Raw genomic sequence first — 18402 nt, forward strand, 5'->3', positions numbered from 1 at the left:
GCTCTCTGAGGCCTTCAGAAAGAAGGGTGGAGATGTTGTAGAGGAGTCTGCAGATGGAAGGAGGTTAGAAAGATCTCAGAACTGTTAGAAATCAGCCGCTGTTCCACCGTCCACTAAATCATCTACAAGAGGAACAGCTGACCAACACGGGCAGATCAGACCGTCCTAGCAAGATCAGCCCGAGAGCAGAACCTCAAGATGAGTCAAGAAGCCTCCAACAGTCCTAAAAGTCGTCAGGGTAGCAGGTAGATCTTAAACACAGTTGATCGGCCATCAGAAAGAGATCAGACAAGCTTGACCTTCATGGGAGGAGAACAAGGAGGAAACCATCAAGGAAAGACTCCAGATTAAAGTCCTGCTCTTGGTCTAGGTTTCTCAGGAGAGTCATTTCATATCCTCTCATGCTCAGCGTCTGAAACTCACCGGCATGAGCGATTTGCTTCAGAGATGAACACGGACATCTCTGCTTCTCTCAGCTCCTCTCTACCCATCACCCCCCCCCCCCTCTCTCCAGAGACTAATCCGGCCCGCGGCATGACCTCATTTTAGAGCCCAGTCTAGGGGAGGAATCACCCATGATGTTAAAGCAATATGTGGAGTGGCTGTGAGGAAACACACCGGTGGGAAAATGCCTACAGTACAGGATGCGGCGGCATGCTGGCGGAAAATAAACGGCTAAATGTAATTTCAGTAATGATGGCGGCGGCGGCTGCGCGCTAAAAACGCTAACAATACACACTCCAGTGGAAAACACAATGCTTTGAAGAAGAAAAAAAGCATCACCTTGGAGGCTGGAGTGGTTACATAACACACACACACACACACACACACACCCCCCCAAAAGTCGAGTTGACAATACTACAAAAGCTCTGAAACAGGACTGAAGCGCTTCTCTCTTTATACCCGTGATCACACACAGCGGCATGCTTTAATGATTGAGAAGAGAGAGAGAGAGAGAGAGAGAGAGAGAGAGAGAGAGAGAGAGAGAGCTGCCCAATACAGGCAGTGCCTTCAGGAATTTGCCGTCTTGCGCCTACAAGAATTCCCGCAAATGTAACCAATTTGAACAGATGGTACAATCAGATGTACAGGGATGACGATGATGATGATGATGATGATGACGACCCAAGGCGCTCGATTACATGAGAGGAAGAACCCAGCTGTGATGGGAACCCTTAAAATGTAGCGGTTCTGTAATATTAACCCATTAATATTAACAAGTAGACCTGTCCAACTGTTAAGCATGGGGGCGGATGGATTATGCTTGTGTTGCATCCAGTGACACGGGCCTTAATTTAGATCACTGTAGAGCTCAGAGGGTAGATTACACTTTATTTATGATGGAACATGGATTAAATCTCGTAACTAACTTCCATTCTCTTTCTCTTTCTCTCTCTCACACACACACACACACACACACACACACACACACACACACACACACACACACTGCTACTCCTCTCTTAGCTCTTAGCTTAAACCCAATGACTGATCATCCATTTAGCTCCTAAAAAAGCTTTTTCTCTGTTAAAGCTTCTGTGTTCGAGGCTCTAAACTACACTCAGATATTATAAGAAAAAATGCTTAGATTCCTCAAGACAGTTTATTAGGCACACTAGCTACTATTAGTAGTAGCTCCCGCACACAAAAACTCAAGGACAGGCTAGCTAACAATTGATTTATGCATGTGTGTGTATATATACACATTATATATATATATATATATATATATATATATATATATATATATATATATATATATATATATATATATACATATATTATATATATATATATATATATATATATATATATACATATATTATATATATATATATATATATATATATATACATACACACACACACACACACACACACAATATAGCATGTTCAAACGCTAGTTAGCACGTCTTATATATTGTACTGTGTGTATCTCTCTCTCTATACATATACATATATATATATATATATATATATATATATATATATAAATATATATATATATATATATGTGTGTATGTATGTATGTATGCATGTATGTATGTGGCTGTGTTTCAGGGGAGGTTTAGGTTAGCTTATTGCCACTGTTAAAATAAAAACAAGAGCCACTGAAACACTGATGGTTCATTTTTATCTAAACAAACATGCAAGCAAACAATGGGCGAGATCAAGGTCAGTAAAACTGACTGAGGTCATGTCCTTATACGATACGATAGGCCTGTAATTATAATGACGTTACTGACTTAACCCAGGCATTCTGATGTTATTTTGAACCTGTAAAAGTATTTCTGTTTAAAATATCAGAAACATCTTCCAACTTCATGACTTTTGGAAATCAGCCCATCTTCTCCTCACTTAACTATTCACACTTACAGATATTCTGACCAGCACTGTACAGACTTTACGAGCACAACCCGAGCGTGTGAGTCAGATCCTCCTCCATTGATATTCAGCATAATGAGAATTCATCACTCGCATGCAGAAGCTTCTGTCCACATTATGTAAACTGCAGCGTACGAACCTCGCTCTGGGGGACGGCAGCAAACTACTGCTCAATGTGCTCAGCGCTCATTTACCAACTCCGCTGTTTGAACAAGCATCACGAAGACAAACTACTGAGACCTGCTACCGCAAACCCGGGGCTAAAATCCAACCATAGGCATGAGCGGTGCGTTTACGATCACTACTGATACTGACACTACAGCTTTTCATCGATGAACAGCAGTATCTAGGCATCAGTCCTGAATTATTCTCTTTCTGACAGACTAATACACTACAGGAAGTGTAGGGGGCGCTCTATAATGTTCTATAATGTTCATATGATCCACACGCTCATTCTGACAGACTATAATACACTACAGGAAGTGTAGGGGGCGCTCTATAATGCTCTATAATGTTCATATGATCCACACGCTCATTCTGACAGACTGTAATGCACTACAGGAAGTGTAGGGGGCGCTCTATAATGCTCTATAATGTTCATATGATCCACACGCTCATTCTGACAGACTGTGATACACTACAGGAAGCGTAGGGGGCGCTCTATAATGCTCTATAATGTTCATATGATCCACACGCTCATTCTGACAGACTGTAATACACTACAGGAAGCGTAGGGGGCGCTCTATAATGCTCTATAATGATCATATGATCCACACGCTCATTCTGACAGACTGTAATGCACTACAGGAAGCGTAGGAGGCGCTCTATAATGTTCATATGATCCACACGCTCATTCTGACAGACTGTAATGCACTACAGGAAGCGTAGGGGGCGCTCTATAATGTTCATAGGATCCACACGCTCATTCTGACAGACTGTAATGCACTACAGGAAGCGTAGGAGGCGCTCTATAATGTTCATATGATCCACACGCTCATTCTGACAGACTGTAATGCACTACAGGAAGTGTAGGGGGCGCTCTATAATGCTCTATAATGTTCATATGATCCACACGCTCATTCTGACAGACTGTGATACACTACAGGAAGCATAGGGGGCGCTCTATAATGCTCTATAATGTTCATATGATCCACACGCTCATTCTGACAGACTGTGATACACTACAGGAAGTATAGGGGGCGCTCTATAATGCTCTATAATGTTCATATGATCCACACGCTCATTCTGACAGACTGTAATACACTACAGGAAGTGTAGGGGGCGCTCTATAATGCTCTATAATGTTCATATGATCCACACGCTCAGTCTGACAGACTATAATACACTACAGGAAGTGTAGGGGGCGCTCTATACTGCTCTATAATGTTCATATGATCCACACGCTCATTCTGACAGACTGTAATACACTACAGGAAGTGTAGGGGGCGCTCTATAATGTTCATATGATCCACACGCTCATTCTGACAGACTATAATACACTACAGGAAGCGTAGGGGGCGCTCTATAATGCTCTATAATGTTCATATGATCCACACGCCCATTCTGACAGACTGTAATACACTACAGGAAGCGTAGGGGGCGCTCTATAATGCTCTATAATGATCATATGATCCACACGCTCATTCTGACAGACTGTAATGCACTACAGGAAGCGTAGGAGGCGCTCTATAATGTTCATATGATCCACACGCTCATTCTGACAGACTGTAATGCACTACAGGAAGCGTAGGAGGCGCTCTATAATGTTCATATGATCCACACGCTCATTCTGACAGACTGTAATGCACTACAGGAAGTGTAGGGGGCGCTCTATAATGCTCTATAAGGTTCATATGATCCACACGCTCATTCTGACAGACTGTGATACACTACAGGAAGTATAGGGGGCGCTCTATAATGCTCTATAATGTTCATATGATCCACACGCTCATTCTGACAGACTGTAATACACTACAGGAAGTGTAGGGGGCGCTCTATAATGCTCTATAATGTTCATATGATCCACACGCTCAGTCTGACAGACTATAATACACTACAGGAAGTGTAGGGGGCGCTCTATACTGCTCTATAATGTTCATATGATCCACACGCTCATTCTGACAGACTGTGATACACTACAGGAAGCGTAGGAGTAATGTAGTATCTAGGTATCAGTCCTGACTTCTGTATATAAATTAGACTGTAGTCAGAGGCGCTTTCTGAGGGAGTCGCTCTGGATCAGGCTGTCTGATAAATGAGTAGTTCGTGGTGACATTAGAGCCCAATAACAGAAGATGTGGTCAGAGTGCTTCTGATAAACTCATCATGCTGCAGATTTGAGGCGTTTTTTGTGACAGTGATGAAAAGCAGCAGAGAAATGAGGGGGAAAAAAACAAGAAAATCACAAACCTGATCACCGTAGAAACGGGCATGGCAGGCCCTTTATCCTTCAGCTCCTGCACGTTTACTACCTGAGGCACATTCTTCAGAGTGGACTCATACAGAGACGGCAGCGCTGCAAAGCAATTCAGACCCATTAATAGCCAGTCACAAGCAATTATAATCAAATAACATGCAACTATAACTCATGTTGAGTCCAAAGTGTCTTCACTACAGTGTACACAGTCACTCCAGCTGTAATACACTACTGCAACCACAGGGGGCGCTCTATAATGCTCCATAAAGTTTATACAAGCCACACAGTCATTCTGACAGTAATACACTACAGAAAAACACAGGGGAAGCACTGTAATGCAATTATGCTATAAATACTTGCTCTATAATGCTCATATGATCCACACGCTCATTCTGACAGACTGTAATACACTACAGGAAGCAGAGGGGGCGCTCTATAATGTTCATATGATCCACACGCTCAGTCTGACAGACTGTAATACACTACAGGAAGTGTAGGGGGCGCTCTATAATGCTCATATGATCCACACGCTCAGTCTGACAGACTGTAATACACTACAGGAAGTGTAGGGGGCGCTCTATAATGTTAAAGGGAAGGATTCTGTTTTCATACCTGGTTTCTCACTGTTCCTCTGCCTGCTCATAGCAGCAATAGCTGCAGCCTGGGTGGCGGTAATAGTGGTGGGTGGAGGTACGTGCTTCACTGTCTTGGTGACCAGAGCAGTGCTGTCTGCGCTGTCCATACTTATCTTGGGAGGTACTTCAGAAAGAGACGTACAAACTTTTATTCACTGCCAGGAAAGCAGGAAGAATAATGAACTACGTGTGGAAAGGTTTGTGGACACCCTTCTAATGAATGCATTAAGCTATGCAGCTCTTGTCACTGAATGCAATCAAATCCTCACAGCTATGTTCCTTCAAATCTAGAATAAAGCCTTGCCTGAACAGTAGACACAGTTACTTCTACTATCTTTTTTAAAACCCTCAGAAAAAAACAATGAATGAGCAGGTGTCCCAATACTTTTGTCCACAGCTTAAATATATATATATATATATATATATATATATGTGTTTCTGTATCATACGATTGACAGTCGGACGTGTCTGATATTTACGATGGACATCTGAGTGTACAGTAAGTGTCAGTAAGACTGTCTGTGTCATGTTGTGGGCGGGGCTTATGAGCCTATGCGTCTTCAGACTTAGTAGCAGAATCACATCCTCTCCTCTTACCCGGGCTGCTAATGGGCCCGATGCTGGCCGGCACTCTGCTGAACGGAGTGGACTGCATGGGGTATCCTGGCTGGATGGACGCTGTGCGGACTACGGCGGGATGGCGCGGGGTCATCATAGGGATAGCCGGCAGCTCCTCCTCTTCTTCGGCCACGGTCAGCAGCTCCTCTGGCTCCTGAGGCTGAGACAGAGACGAGGTGGAGCTGACGTCGTCCAGATCCTCGTAGTACTTGGGTGAGAGGAACGCTGACCGTGACAGATTGGCTGAGAGAGGCAGGAGGAGACGTTTCAGAGGACAAACTCAAACACAAGTAACTTAAGCAGATTAACCCTTTAAAGCCAAGCGTAAGATCAAATAAATTATTAAAGCATTTATAAATAATAATAATAATAATAATAATAACAGTAATGCATAATAATGTTCAAAAAAATTATAATTACATAAATGTAAAAAAGTCAGAAATATGTATTTTCCCACCAGAAAGTGTAAAATGTTGTTTAAAATAATTTACAAATAACAATAAAATAAAATAATGTATAATAACTTACATAAAAAATAAATTATACTATAATAATTATATTTTAGTTATAATAAAAATGACATTTTAAAAACTAGCCCAAAATATGCATTTCCCCACCAGAAAGTGTAAAATGTAAAATTTAATTAAACATTTTAAATCATTTATAAATAATAACAGCAATGTATAATAATTAAAAATAATAATAATTGCATAAATATTTAAAAAATAGTCAAAAACATGTATTTTCCCACCAGAAAGTGTAAAATTTCATTTAAAATCATTTACAAATAACAGTAATGTATAATAACTTAAATGACATTAAAAAAACAAATTATACTATAATAATTATATTATAATAATTATAAAAAGAAAGACATATTTTAAAAAATAGTCTAAAATATGCATTTCCCCAACAGAGAGTGTAAAATGTCAAATTTAATTAAACATTTTAATGATATTATATAATATTTATTATTATTATTTTATTTTATATTTTATTTTATTTTGAAATGTATAATAACTTGAAATTTATAATTGAATAAATATTTAAAAAACAGTCAGAAATGTGAAATTTAAAGGATACTTCTGTAAGAAATACATTCCTGATGAATCAAATAATACAAAATAAAAGTCCTATTTAATATATTTTTTAAAATAATTGGTCAGAAAGTCAAATAAACACTCCAGGGTTAAATAACTAGACTTTTGTAGCAATTATTTAATGGTTAAAGCTTATTATGGGTTCGGAATTCTAATCAATTCTCTAAAACCAGAACAAATATCAATGCGTTTATATAAGCACACATCCATACTGCAAAGTGCGGCACAACTCCAGAGGTACAAGAGGTCCAGAGGTTAAGAACTGAATTATGGCTATTAATATACTCCCATACGGAGTTATAAATACATGCAAGTAATTGATTACTGAAAGTCAAAGCGTTTGTTATTATTGGAGTACCTGGAGCAGTAGACCGGACAGGTGGAGTCTGCCGCTTTGACAGGAAGTTCCTCAGCTGAGACTGTTTCACTGGAGTCATCTTAGCTGGAGACCAGAGAAGGGGAAGGTGGCAAAAAAAGGGGTTAACTTCAGAGGAGAGAGTTTCCTAAATGTGATCAATCTTGTTGATTAACGAATGATCTAACGAGGAGCGTAAGAAAGGTAAGGGTCAGGTTAGCGAGCTTCTCCCAAAGAGCTTCGCAAACCAAAACTTCATGAATGAGTTTTTGGTGATCGCTCCCCTGAAACAGCATGACTGGGTCAATATTATTATACTATGGGGGCAAAAGTATGTGGACACATCTCTTAATCATTTAATTGAGGCGTCAACATAATCAATAACGAAATTACGCCGATTTGCATAATGTGCGTTGCAAAGATAGCCTGATTAATCCGGAGCGCCAGATGAGGTTTATTATTCAATACTTATAAAAATATAAATACTTATATTTTACCTTTGTTATTTTTTTTTTTTTTGGGGGGGGGGGGTGCTGGGTGGTCCACATATGACATGATTTAGACTAATGTACCAAAAACAGTCATAAGTTATGTACATATTAGAGATGTCCCGTGGTGGGACAGGGCAGTGGTGGGACATGGGTTAGAGAACCAGGATATTAATAATAGGGGTGAGCTCAGCAAGCTAGAGCAAGGCCCTTCACGCTCCCTGCTTCTTGGTGCGAGTGTGTGTGTGTGTGTGTGTGTGTGTGTGTGTGTGTGTGTGGTCACTGCACAAATGGGTTAAAAATGGAGGCCAAATTTCATCCGAACTTGTCAAAGCAAATGACACATCAAAACCTGTTACTATGGCGCCCTCTTGTGCATTTTATGGGAACTGCACCAGGGAGCAGTCACAATACTCATCACCGACAAGACACACAATGGTTTGTATTAGTCGGGGTGTGTGTGTGTGTGTGTGTGTGTGTGTGTGTGTGTGTGTGTGGGGGGGGGGGGTTCATACGATCTTACATGGAGATTTTGAAGGAGCTTTGGGCACGGTCTCCAGGCTGGCCTTCACCAGGGCATTCCTCAGACTCTCCAGCTCACTATCCAAACTGAAAAACAGAAAGGTCTCATGTTAAAAACTCAACACTTCTGGGTCATGTTATGCTAGAGCTACAGGCACCGTGCACTCACGCTGACCATTCACACTTTCTACTACGTGTCTATGGGTAAACACTGGATTTGGCTGCTGCTCACCCTCGTGACGATGGAGCAGATGCTGGCTGGCTGGGTGTGCTCCAGGTTGAGGTTTTGTTATAAAGCCTCAGGCTCTGCAGGTCCCTCACGAGCTGATCCAGCTTCTGCCTCTGCTGGTTGATGATGTCCATGTTGTTGGCCAGAGCCGTGTACAGGGCCTCTCTCTCAGGAACGATCATGTGTCTGGAAAAAAAAGACCACCAATGTGTATAAATGGTGTTTTATTAAGGTTTGGGTCTAACCTATACATGTTGATGAAGTGTAAACAAGCCACATCCTCTACAGAGACACGTCTACACACTTTAATACACAATTAAATGTAAATTCACTGATTGCTGTGAGGATTTGATTGATTGCATTAAGCGGTAAGAGTGTTAGTGAGGTCAGGATGTTGGATAGATCACCAACCCATCTAATTATCCCCAACTCAGTATCCCAAAAGTACTGGATGGAGCTCCACCATCCATCATTCCAGAAAACAGGGAAAAAGGGCCTCACCTCTGCTTCTTCTTCTTCTCCAGGTGCTTTTCCCACTCCAGATCCAACACATCATTAACGTCCTCCACAGCAAACTTCACATACTGGTACAGCTTACGAATCTCCTGTTTTAGCAGACAGACACAGGCTTCGATATGAAGTGCAACATAAGCAGGTAAACAAAGACACTACAGGGAGAAGGGGAAGGTGGCAAAAAAGGGGTTAACTTCAGAGGAGAGAGTTTCCTAAATGTGATCAATCTTGTTGATTAACGAACGATCTAACGAGGAGCGTAAGAAAGGTAAGGGTCAGGTTAGCAAGCTTCTCCCAAAGAGCTTTGCAAACCAAAACTTCATGATCGCTCCCCTGAAACAGCATGACTGGGTCAATATTATTATACTATGGGGGCAAAAGTATGTGGACACATCTTCTAATCTTTTAATTGAGGCGTCAACATAATCAATAACAAAATTACGCCGATTTGCATAATGTGCGTTGCAAAGATAGCCTGATTAATCCGGAGCGCCAGCTGCAGCTACAATAAATAAATAAATAAATGAATTAACTAAATTAATTAAATCACCTGCATGCATCTAAAGTGTGGAGTATTTCACCAAAAGTCGGGTTGTGCTCCTTAATCGTCCAGTGTAGAAACCCAAAGCTTTTCTCGATACCGCGGGAGCTTTAAAACACACTTAGCTGGTTCTCAAATGGCTCTCTGCCAACATATATAGTCCACAACATTTTTGCTGTAAAATTAGCTGTAAGATCAAATCGACTAATCGAAAGAAATAATCGCTAGATGAATCGCTAAAAATATATATATATATATCCCTATGTTCCATTAAGTCTTACTGCCACAGATGTGGGGAGACTAATCATGCTCCTCTATCTGGCAGTCTGATGGACGAGCCAGGGTTTGGCGAACGCCAGGAGAACACAACCTGCCTGCCTGCACTGCGCCAGGAGGGATAATGCTATGGGGCTGTCTGTAAGAGGTTGGCCTAGGACGGTTGTATGCTTGCAATCCTGTAGAATTACTTTGAGAAGGACCCCTTTCTGCTCCAGCACGACTGACTGCGCCCCAGTGCACAAAGCAAGGTCCATAAAGGCCTGGTTGGGAGCGTTTGGAGAACCCTGACCTCACCCCCATCCAACACCTTTAGGATGAATTATAACAGAGATTGTGAGACAGGCTCTCTCTCACCCAATGCTCTCCCTACATCTGGTAGAAAGCCTTCCCAGAAGAGTGGAGGCTGTTAGAGCTGCAAGGGAGGGAGCAATTTTATATGAATGCCTATGGATTTAGAAAGGGGGGAATTAAAGCGCTGGTAGGTGTCCCAATACTTTTGTCCATATAGTGTACAACCCTAGAGTGCATTTATTTATTGATGTTTTTATAATAAATAATAAATTTATATTGGTTTATTTTATCAGAGAATCCTATCCCTAGGAATTAGCACCCCCTGGCTTTCAGGTGTTAAACTGCAGGCTATTATTCAGTGAATGAAGTGCTTAGCATTACAAACCCCTGGCCAGTCAAAGCCTTGTCTAATTTACTGATTCTACCGTATTATCAATGCTAATCCATGTGTCTGACCTTCAGCTGCTGGTCACTGCGAGGATCCAAAGGCTTCTTGTAGAGCAGCTGCAGGTAGCCCTTATCTCGGTTCAGCTCTTTCTGAGCTCGGGCCTCCTCCACTCCTGCGAATCCCTCTAGCAGGGTGGTCTTCAGGGTACTGATGTCTCCATGCAGAGACTGGAACAGAAACACAACAGTAGGCAATCAGTAACGTCTCAGGTATCAGGGTGTCTCTACAGGGAAGGGACACTAAACCGTTCACATCGTAAAATAATAATACACTGTACCTCAGTGGTCTCCTTAATCTCCAGAGTGAAGCCCAGAAGATCCTCGCTCTCCTTGCGCAGGTCCCTCATCTCCTCAGTGCTGCCCACGCGGAAATCTGCCCGGTTACTGCGCGCCTTCAGCTCATCCATTTCCTTCTGGAAATGGGCAATCTGGGAGGACAGCCCCAGAGAGTTAGACATGCCACTGTTCATCAGGACTGCGTAGACAATGGACAGACTGCGGAAACAGCCCTAACCCCAGCTAGGCTTGAGCACCAAGCTCATGCTGGCCACCCTAGTCCACACTCCTCTATAACACTCCACTTAAGCTCTAAGTACACCACTTTCTGTACTTCAAACAGTCCTATAGAGTAAGCTTTTAAGTACACTCAATTGACAAAAGTATTGGGACACCTGCTCATTCATCATTTCTACTGAAATCAAGGGTATTAAACAGTTGAGAGTTTCAGAGTTTCTCCTGCTGCTTCTGTTGGAGTAACTATCTCTACTGTACAGAGAGGCTTTCTACTAGATTTTGGAGGAGCATTGCGGTGAGGATTTGATCAGGTCAGGATGTTGGATGATCACCACCCCACCTCATCCCAAAGGTATTGTATGGAGCACCACTGCCATTCCAGAGAACACAGTACCCCTCTACTAGCCCACGCCTGGGATTAGGCAGCATGGTGCCAGTATTTGCTCCAAAGAGTCCTATTCTATTGGCAGTAGTACTTCTCTACAGGGACAAAACAAGCTGTGTATGTGTGTGTATTTGCACATCTCTGTCAAACACAAAGTAGCTGAATGCATTCATTTGAAGGGGTGTCCACAAACTTTTGTACATGTAGTCTAATGTACAGATGTGTGTATCACTCACCTCCTCCAATATTCCAACCATTACAGGATCAGCATCTTTCTTCAGCTGCATTGGTTTCTCCAGGGTCTTCACAGAGATGGGCTTTTGGAACAGAGACAAAAAACCACTAGTCTTCTAAACATTCACAAGCTCAATAATTTTTTATTTATTAAAAATTTAACATCTGTAAAACAGTTTTTTAGTAACATTTAAAGCAAATATTCAGATTTCATAATCAATATCCCGATAACTGATCAACTACTGTGATTATCTTGGTATAGTTGAATAATGAGAGTTCGGTAGATGGAAGTGAGAAACCGTGAACCTCCAACAAACACTGCAGTTCCTCCTTCAGAAGAGCATCCAGCATGGCAAGATACTGAATTGTGATCCTCCTATTGTGTCCACCTCTTTATTTTATTATTTTTTAAATATATATTGCAATATACTGAATTGTAAACTGGGATACTCATTGTATTGTGTCTGTCTCTCTCTTTTTTATTATTAGTATTTTATAATTTAATAATTTTTTTTTAAATACAAGAACATCCAGCAGAACCAGAACAGTCCAAAACCTCAAAACTCTTACATCACCGTCTTGACTCGTTATATTTACTCCCACGAAATTTACATAAACCCCACCCACTAGAGAAAGCTCTAGTCAAAGCTTCAGTAGAATATGCTGTTGTTGATACTGGAGAGCAGCTCATCACCTCCAGATGCTGCTAGTTATGGGAATACAGGCCTCGTAACCACAGCTTTGTCTGATTCAGTAGGGCTGGGCGATATGGTAAAAATACTAGATCATGATATTTAAAGACTTTTTCCGCGATACACGATATTTATTACGATAAATGTAGATTCTTAAAAAAAAACAACTATTCAGATCCTCTCCTGATTTCTACTCAACATCTGCTGCTCTTCGTCTAATTAACCCAGTCTAATTACACTGTTAGTAATGAAGGAAATGGTCGTCGACTTCAGGAAAACAAGACACGACCACTCTCCGCTCTTCTGTGGAGATCGTTAAGAGCACCAAGTTCCTTGGTGTCCACCTAGCGGAGAACCTCACCTGGTCCCTGAACACCAGCTCTACAGCCAAGAAAGCCCAGCAGCGTCTCTACTTCCTCTGGAAGCTGAGAAAGGCCCGTCTCCCTCCACCCATCCTCACCCTCTTCTATAGAGGGACCATAGAGAGCATCCTAAGCAGCTGCATCACTGCCTGGTTTGGGACCTGCAACAGCCCCTGACCGCAAGACCCTCCAACGCATTGTGAGGACAGCTGAGAGGATCATCGGAGTCTCTCTCCCCTCTGTCATGGACATTTACACCACCCGCTGCATCCGCAAAGCAACCAGCATTGTGGATGACTCCACCCACCCTTCACACAGACTGTTCTCCCTCCTGCCATCAGAAAGAAGGTACTGCAGCATCCAGTCCAACATGACCAGACTCTGCAACAGCTTCTTCCCACAAGCCATCAGACTTCTCGACACAACTTCTGAACTGATGTTCTCTCTCTCTCTCCAACCATTTACCCCAGACAATATGGGAAGCATTTTGCACTAATAGTCACTGGACTCAATATTTATTGCACACTGCATAATTTGCACACTACCCCTAATTATTTATTATTCTCTGTCTGCACTGTGTTGTGTTGCACTTGTGTTCTGTATGCACTGTCTATGCTGGAGGAACGTTGTTTCGTTTCACTGTGTACTCCTGCAGCTGATCAGTGTTTATTAAGCCCTAACAGTCTCCTCTATATGCTCACGATAACAATTTATCACGATACGATAAAATATCATTACATCGCCGAGCTCTACGATACAGTGAGAGCTGAGGGAAGCCAACAGCAGCTTTTACCATAAGTTCTTCAAAAAAAGCTGGATGCCCTCAGCTGAATCAAACTGGAGCTAAACTCAGAAAGGAAAGACCGGCTTATTTATTTATTTATTTAGCAATGCTATAATATGTGGGTTCTGTGAGCATTCACCGGGGTCATAAACCAGCCAATCAGTGCAGAGCTTGTAGTTTTTGTTTTCGCAAGCCCTCTATAAGTGTGTTTTATTCTAAGGTGCGTTTCACTCATTTTATGGCATCTTTACCTTAAAATGATAATTGATTTGTGATAATTGATAATGGATCTATATGATCCACTCCTCTATAACACTAATCTTAAGCTCTTAGTAAATCATCTTCTCTTTAAAACACTATTAATTAAAGCTGATCACTGTATTATTGATCAGCTTATATGTACACTCAATTGACTAAAGTATTGGGACACCACCTCATTCATGGTTTCTTCTGAAATCAAGACTATTAAAAAGAGTTAATCCTGCTTTTGTTGGAGTAAGTATATAAATAAAATAAAATGTAAAATAACAGGGTGGTAAACAGGCTGGTAAACTAACCAACCAACCATCACACACTTCAAACAAATCCTCAATAAATGAGTGTTCATGGAACTTTAACTCCAAAATCATAGATGTATATGGTAGCAGTGTAAACCTGTGTTGTGGTGGATGGAGCAGATGGAGGTGTGGGGGCAGCAGTTTTCTGCACAGTTGCGGGTGGAGTGCTGGTCTGAGCAGGACGGGTCACTGCAAAGACAAAGATAAGAGACTGTCACTTATTCTGATCATCACCATGTTCATCCATTGAGCTTCAACCAATTATACTACAGGCTTCATAATCTGTTAATAATCTTTATATTATATAAGTAACTCTGAACTGACCTCTAAATCTATCCATTTTATCCTAACATCTCTGGCTTCAGTCATTATTAGCGCAGGAAAATATTCTTATATCCATACAACACAGTATTATTATTATTCACAGGTACAGATTGATGTCAGACAGTGGTTCTTTTAGTGTTGTCCCACGGTTCCGTACTCAGGTTTTATGCGTAAAATAGTGTTTAGATAGAGTTTTCTGTGCCTAATTTTATTATTACACACACACTATATATAGCAAATCACATAATTGTCTATCGAGATGTATCGCCTATATATCTATTATTATTTTATTATTATTTTTGCTTATTGCAATATACTAAATCATCATTCCCATGGTACTGTGTCTCTATTTTATTATTTGTTCATTAATATACATTACAATATACTGAATTGTAAATTGTGATACTCGTCATATCGTGTATCTCTTATTTATTGCAACAATACATACATATACAGCACAACATACTGAATTATCATATTGTATCGGTCTTATTTTATTATATATATATATATATTTATTTTTTTTATTATATATATTATATTATATATATATATTATATATAATAAATATATACACACACATTTATTATATATATTACTATATTATATATATTATTTATTTATATATATAATAAATAGCAATATACTGCATTGTAAACTGGGATACTCATCTTATTGTGTCCGTCTCTCCTATATATAGCAGTATACTGAATTGTGATACTCATCATAGGTTCTTGCCAATACACAGCCCTAATTCTTATCCCTGTAAAGCTGCCTCTTATAAAGTGCAACTCTGACTGATTACCTGCGGCCGAGGCTGGTTTGCTGATGCCTAACTGGGGGGTTGGCTGGGTGCTGGCGATCGGAGTGGAGGAGAAAGGCCGCGAGCCAAAGGCTGCAGGAAGGGCTGGAGTCTCTACAGCTAGAAACCTGCAAAAAAAACAAAAACACAAAAAATCATACATCATTAACCATATTATTCACATTTATCTAAACAGCATTACAGCCCCACCCATTCTCACGGATTTCAGCCTGGACTGCTCTTTTGAATAATGCACACAAAGCTAATATACAGATAAGCTTCTGAGGTTTCTCTCTCATATACTTCAGGTGTCTCACCTGTCATTGAGGTTCATTCGGACACTAGGCGTGGCCGGCTCAGCGGGAGGCTTCAGCACCGTGATTGGTGAAGCTGTGGCCACTCTCTGAGGAGCAGGGGCTGGAGCACTGACGGGATCTGCAGGGGGTTTGATGGCAGGAGCGCTGAAGGAGAACGTGGAGGCAGACGGGGCGCTGGTGGTGATGGTAGGCTTGGGCACAGCGAAGGAGAAGGTGGACGAGGTTGCGGAGCTAAAGGAGAAAACGGAGGGAGCGGTAGGAGCGGTGGAGGCTGGAGCAGGGAGGGTGAAGGGCATGCCGAAGGTGGAGGAGGCTGGAGCCGCGGGTGGAGCCGAGGTGGTGACAGCAGGGGGAGCCACAGGGGCAGTGGTGGGGGGCATTTGAAAAGAGGGGAAAATAGAAGGAGGGTTGAAAACAGCAGGTGCTTTAGCTGGAGGAGCGGCGGAAGACTCTGAAAAGACAAAATATAATAAAAGTTAAAAATAACGAAGGAGTCAGAATCCATTTAATTATTAAAAATAATGAATTTAATTTACAGTGTAGTGTTCAAAAGTTTGGAATCACTTATTTTACACGGAATAATAACTTTACTAATAATATACTGTCCCGGTCACAAGTTCAATACATCAGCCCCTCTAGTTTCTACATATCTAGTATCTAGTCAAATCAAATCAAATCAAATTTTATTTGTCATATACATAGTAATACACAGTATAACTTGCAGTGAAATGCTTTTTTTGACAGTCTGCCCACATCAAAGCTATACAATAAAGATCTAAATTTAAACTTAACTAAACCTTAACTTAATGAAGTAAAGTGCAAAATAAAAATAAAATAAAAATAGAATAAGTTACATTTAAGATAAATGTAAGTTAAAAAAATAAAACATAAAAATATGAAAATATAGAAATATAAGCAAAAAAAAAAGTTCTATATCTTTATAATATATTTAAATATTTTGTATATTTAGTTTAGTTAGCTGTGTTTATTTAGCACATTAGTTGTGTATAATTAGTTCTATATATTTAGTATACTTCTGAATATGTATTATATTAGTTCTGTATATTTAGTTCCATATATATTTGGTTCAGTATATTCAGCATGTTTTTTGAATATGGTTCATTCAGTTTTGAATATTTAGTTGTATATATGTAGTGAACTTTTCAATATTTAGTATATTTATTTCTGTACATTTAGTATATTAAGTTCTGGGCATGTACTGTGTTTAAATAATAGGTATATTTAGTTCTACATCTTTCATCTATATTTAAATCTTAAGGATATTTACAATATTTAGCACTTTAGTTGTATATCATTACTTTTAGATATTTAGTATACTTGTGATTATATTAGTTCTGTATATTTAGTTCCATATATATTTGTTATATTTTGGTATAAAGTATTTAGTACATTAGTCGTATATCAATAGTTCTATATATTTTGTATACTTGTGAATATTATATTCACAGTTATATATATATATTGTATACTCTGGTATAATACTTTAGTATAATGTAATTAGTACATTAGTTCTATATATTGTGTATATTTTAGTTCTTCATATTTACTACATGTTTAAATATTTAGTATAATTAGTTCTTAGTACATTTTTAGTACTAAATTGGAATATTTAGTACAATTGGTTCATTCAGTTCTAATTATTTAGTTCTGTATATTTAGTGAATTCATGTATATCGCTGCTGTCCAATGAAAAAGAAAGTCAGTCCAGCTTGTGCTTCTGTACACTGTGTACATAATCCTGGATGAATGAACCAATAGAAATGCTCCAAATGACTTGAAACAAACTTTTCTTTATTTATTTTTTCATAAACTCCTACTCACAGTTTTGCCTTCTCCTGTAAAGGTTTTTTACGAGACAGTGATGATATTTAGTTTAGTATATTAGTACTGTGAGTGAGCACTTATGCCTCACCACAAGCCAAACCGTCAAAGTATTGGGGGAAGGTGGGGAGGGGGTCCTGGACCGGTGTACGCAGTGGCACAGGGAATACACAGCATAAGCAAAAAAGATAAATACAGTCATTTCACACACATGCAGGCCACCCCGAAGCCACTACATTTTCACTAAATTTTCTCCCCCTCACATGTAGAGAGACTCAGACACTCGTTTTTATCTCGTGAGTCACGTGTGGGTTGTGTGTGTGTGATGTCTTTCATCTGGGTGTGTGTGTGTGTATTTGTCTCAGCTCACTGGTTAACGGTGGTCTTTCTCCGTCCAGGGCGAGACTGCCGGCGGGCGTCACCAGCTGTTTGACTCCAGGGTTCAGGTTTAGCAGAGAGAACGGACACAGCACTCCGTCAGTGGAGAGGATCAGCAGTGTTGGGGCCGGCGGCAACTTCTTCTCATCAGCTGCAGACAAAAACCACACAGGCAAGAATTTCAACAGGCTATTAAAACATGTGGCAGGGAGCGGTGTGAGCAGCTACTGGAGGGGGGCTGATCACTTTTTTTGAGTGTTGAAAATCACTCGAGTGGTTGAGATGTGCACGAATTCAGTGATTCAGAAGGAGGCAAACGCTTTCACAGCACTGTAGATAACACCCGGCTTTCGTGTGAGAGAACCTGTGAATTAATTCGCATTCTAAGTCACGA

At 40.4% G+C, this 18402-nt stretch overlaps 1 protein-coding gene across 5 annotated transcripts in view; it reads right to left on the bottom strand.

Moving 5' to 3' along the window:
* nup214 (nucleoporin 214) overlaps positions 1–18402 on the bottom strand; it is an 82400-nt gene that overhangs the window by 49542 nt on the left and 14456 nt on the right. For all 5 annotated transcript variants that reach the window (XM_072692682.1, XM_072692675.1, XM_072692667.1 and 2 more), the window contains exons 11-24: positions 18001–18159; positions 15789–16239; positions 15475–15599; positions 14443–14534; positions 11953–12033; positions 11097–11246; positions 10828–10986; positions 9249–9352; positions 8751–8933; positions 8520–8605; positions 7512–7595; positions 6033–6296; positions 5413–5559; positions 4794–4899 (exon numbers count right to left, since the gene is read on the bottom strand). In XM_072692682.1, coding sequence (XP_072548783.1) covers positions 4794–4899; positions 5413–5559; positions 6033–6296; positions 7512–7595; positions 8520–8605; positions 8751–8933; positions 9249–9352; positions 10828–10986; positions 11097–11246; positions 11953–12033; positions 14443–14534; positions 15475–15599; positions 15789–16239; positions 18001–18159 — 2191 coding nt within the window. The remainder of the gene's footprint in view (positions 1–4793; positions 4900–5412; positions 5560–6032; positions 6297–7511; positions 7596–8519; positions 8606–8750; positions 8934–9248; positions 9353–10827; positions 10987–11096; positions 11247–11952; positions 12034–14442; positions 14535–15474; positions 15600–15788; positions 16240–18000; positions 18160–18402) is intronic.

This window comes from Salminus brasiliensis, chromosome 1 (assembly GCF_030463535.1).
Source record: "Salminus brasiliensis chromosome 1, fSalBra1.hap2, whole genome shotgun sequence".
Classification (NCBI taxonomy): domain Eukaryota; kingdom Metazoa; phylum Chordata; class Actinopteri; order Characiformes; family Bryconidae; genus Salminus; species Salminus brasiliensis.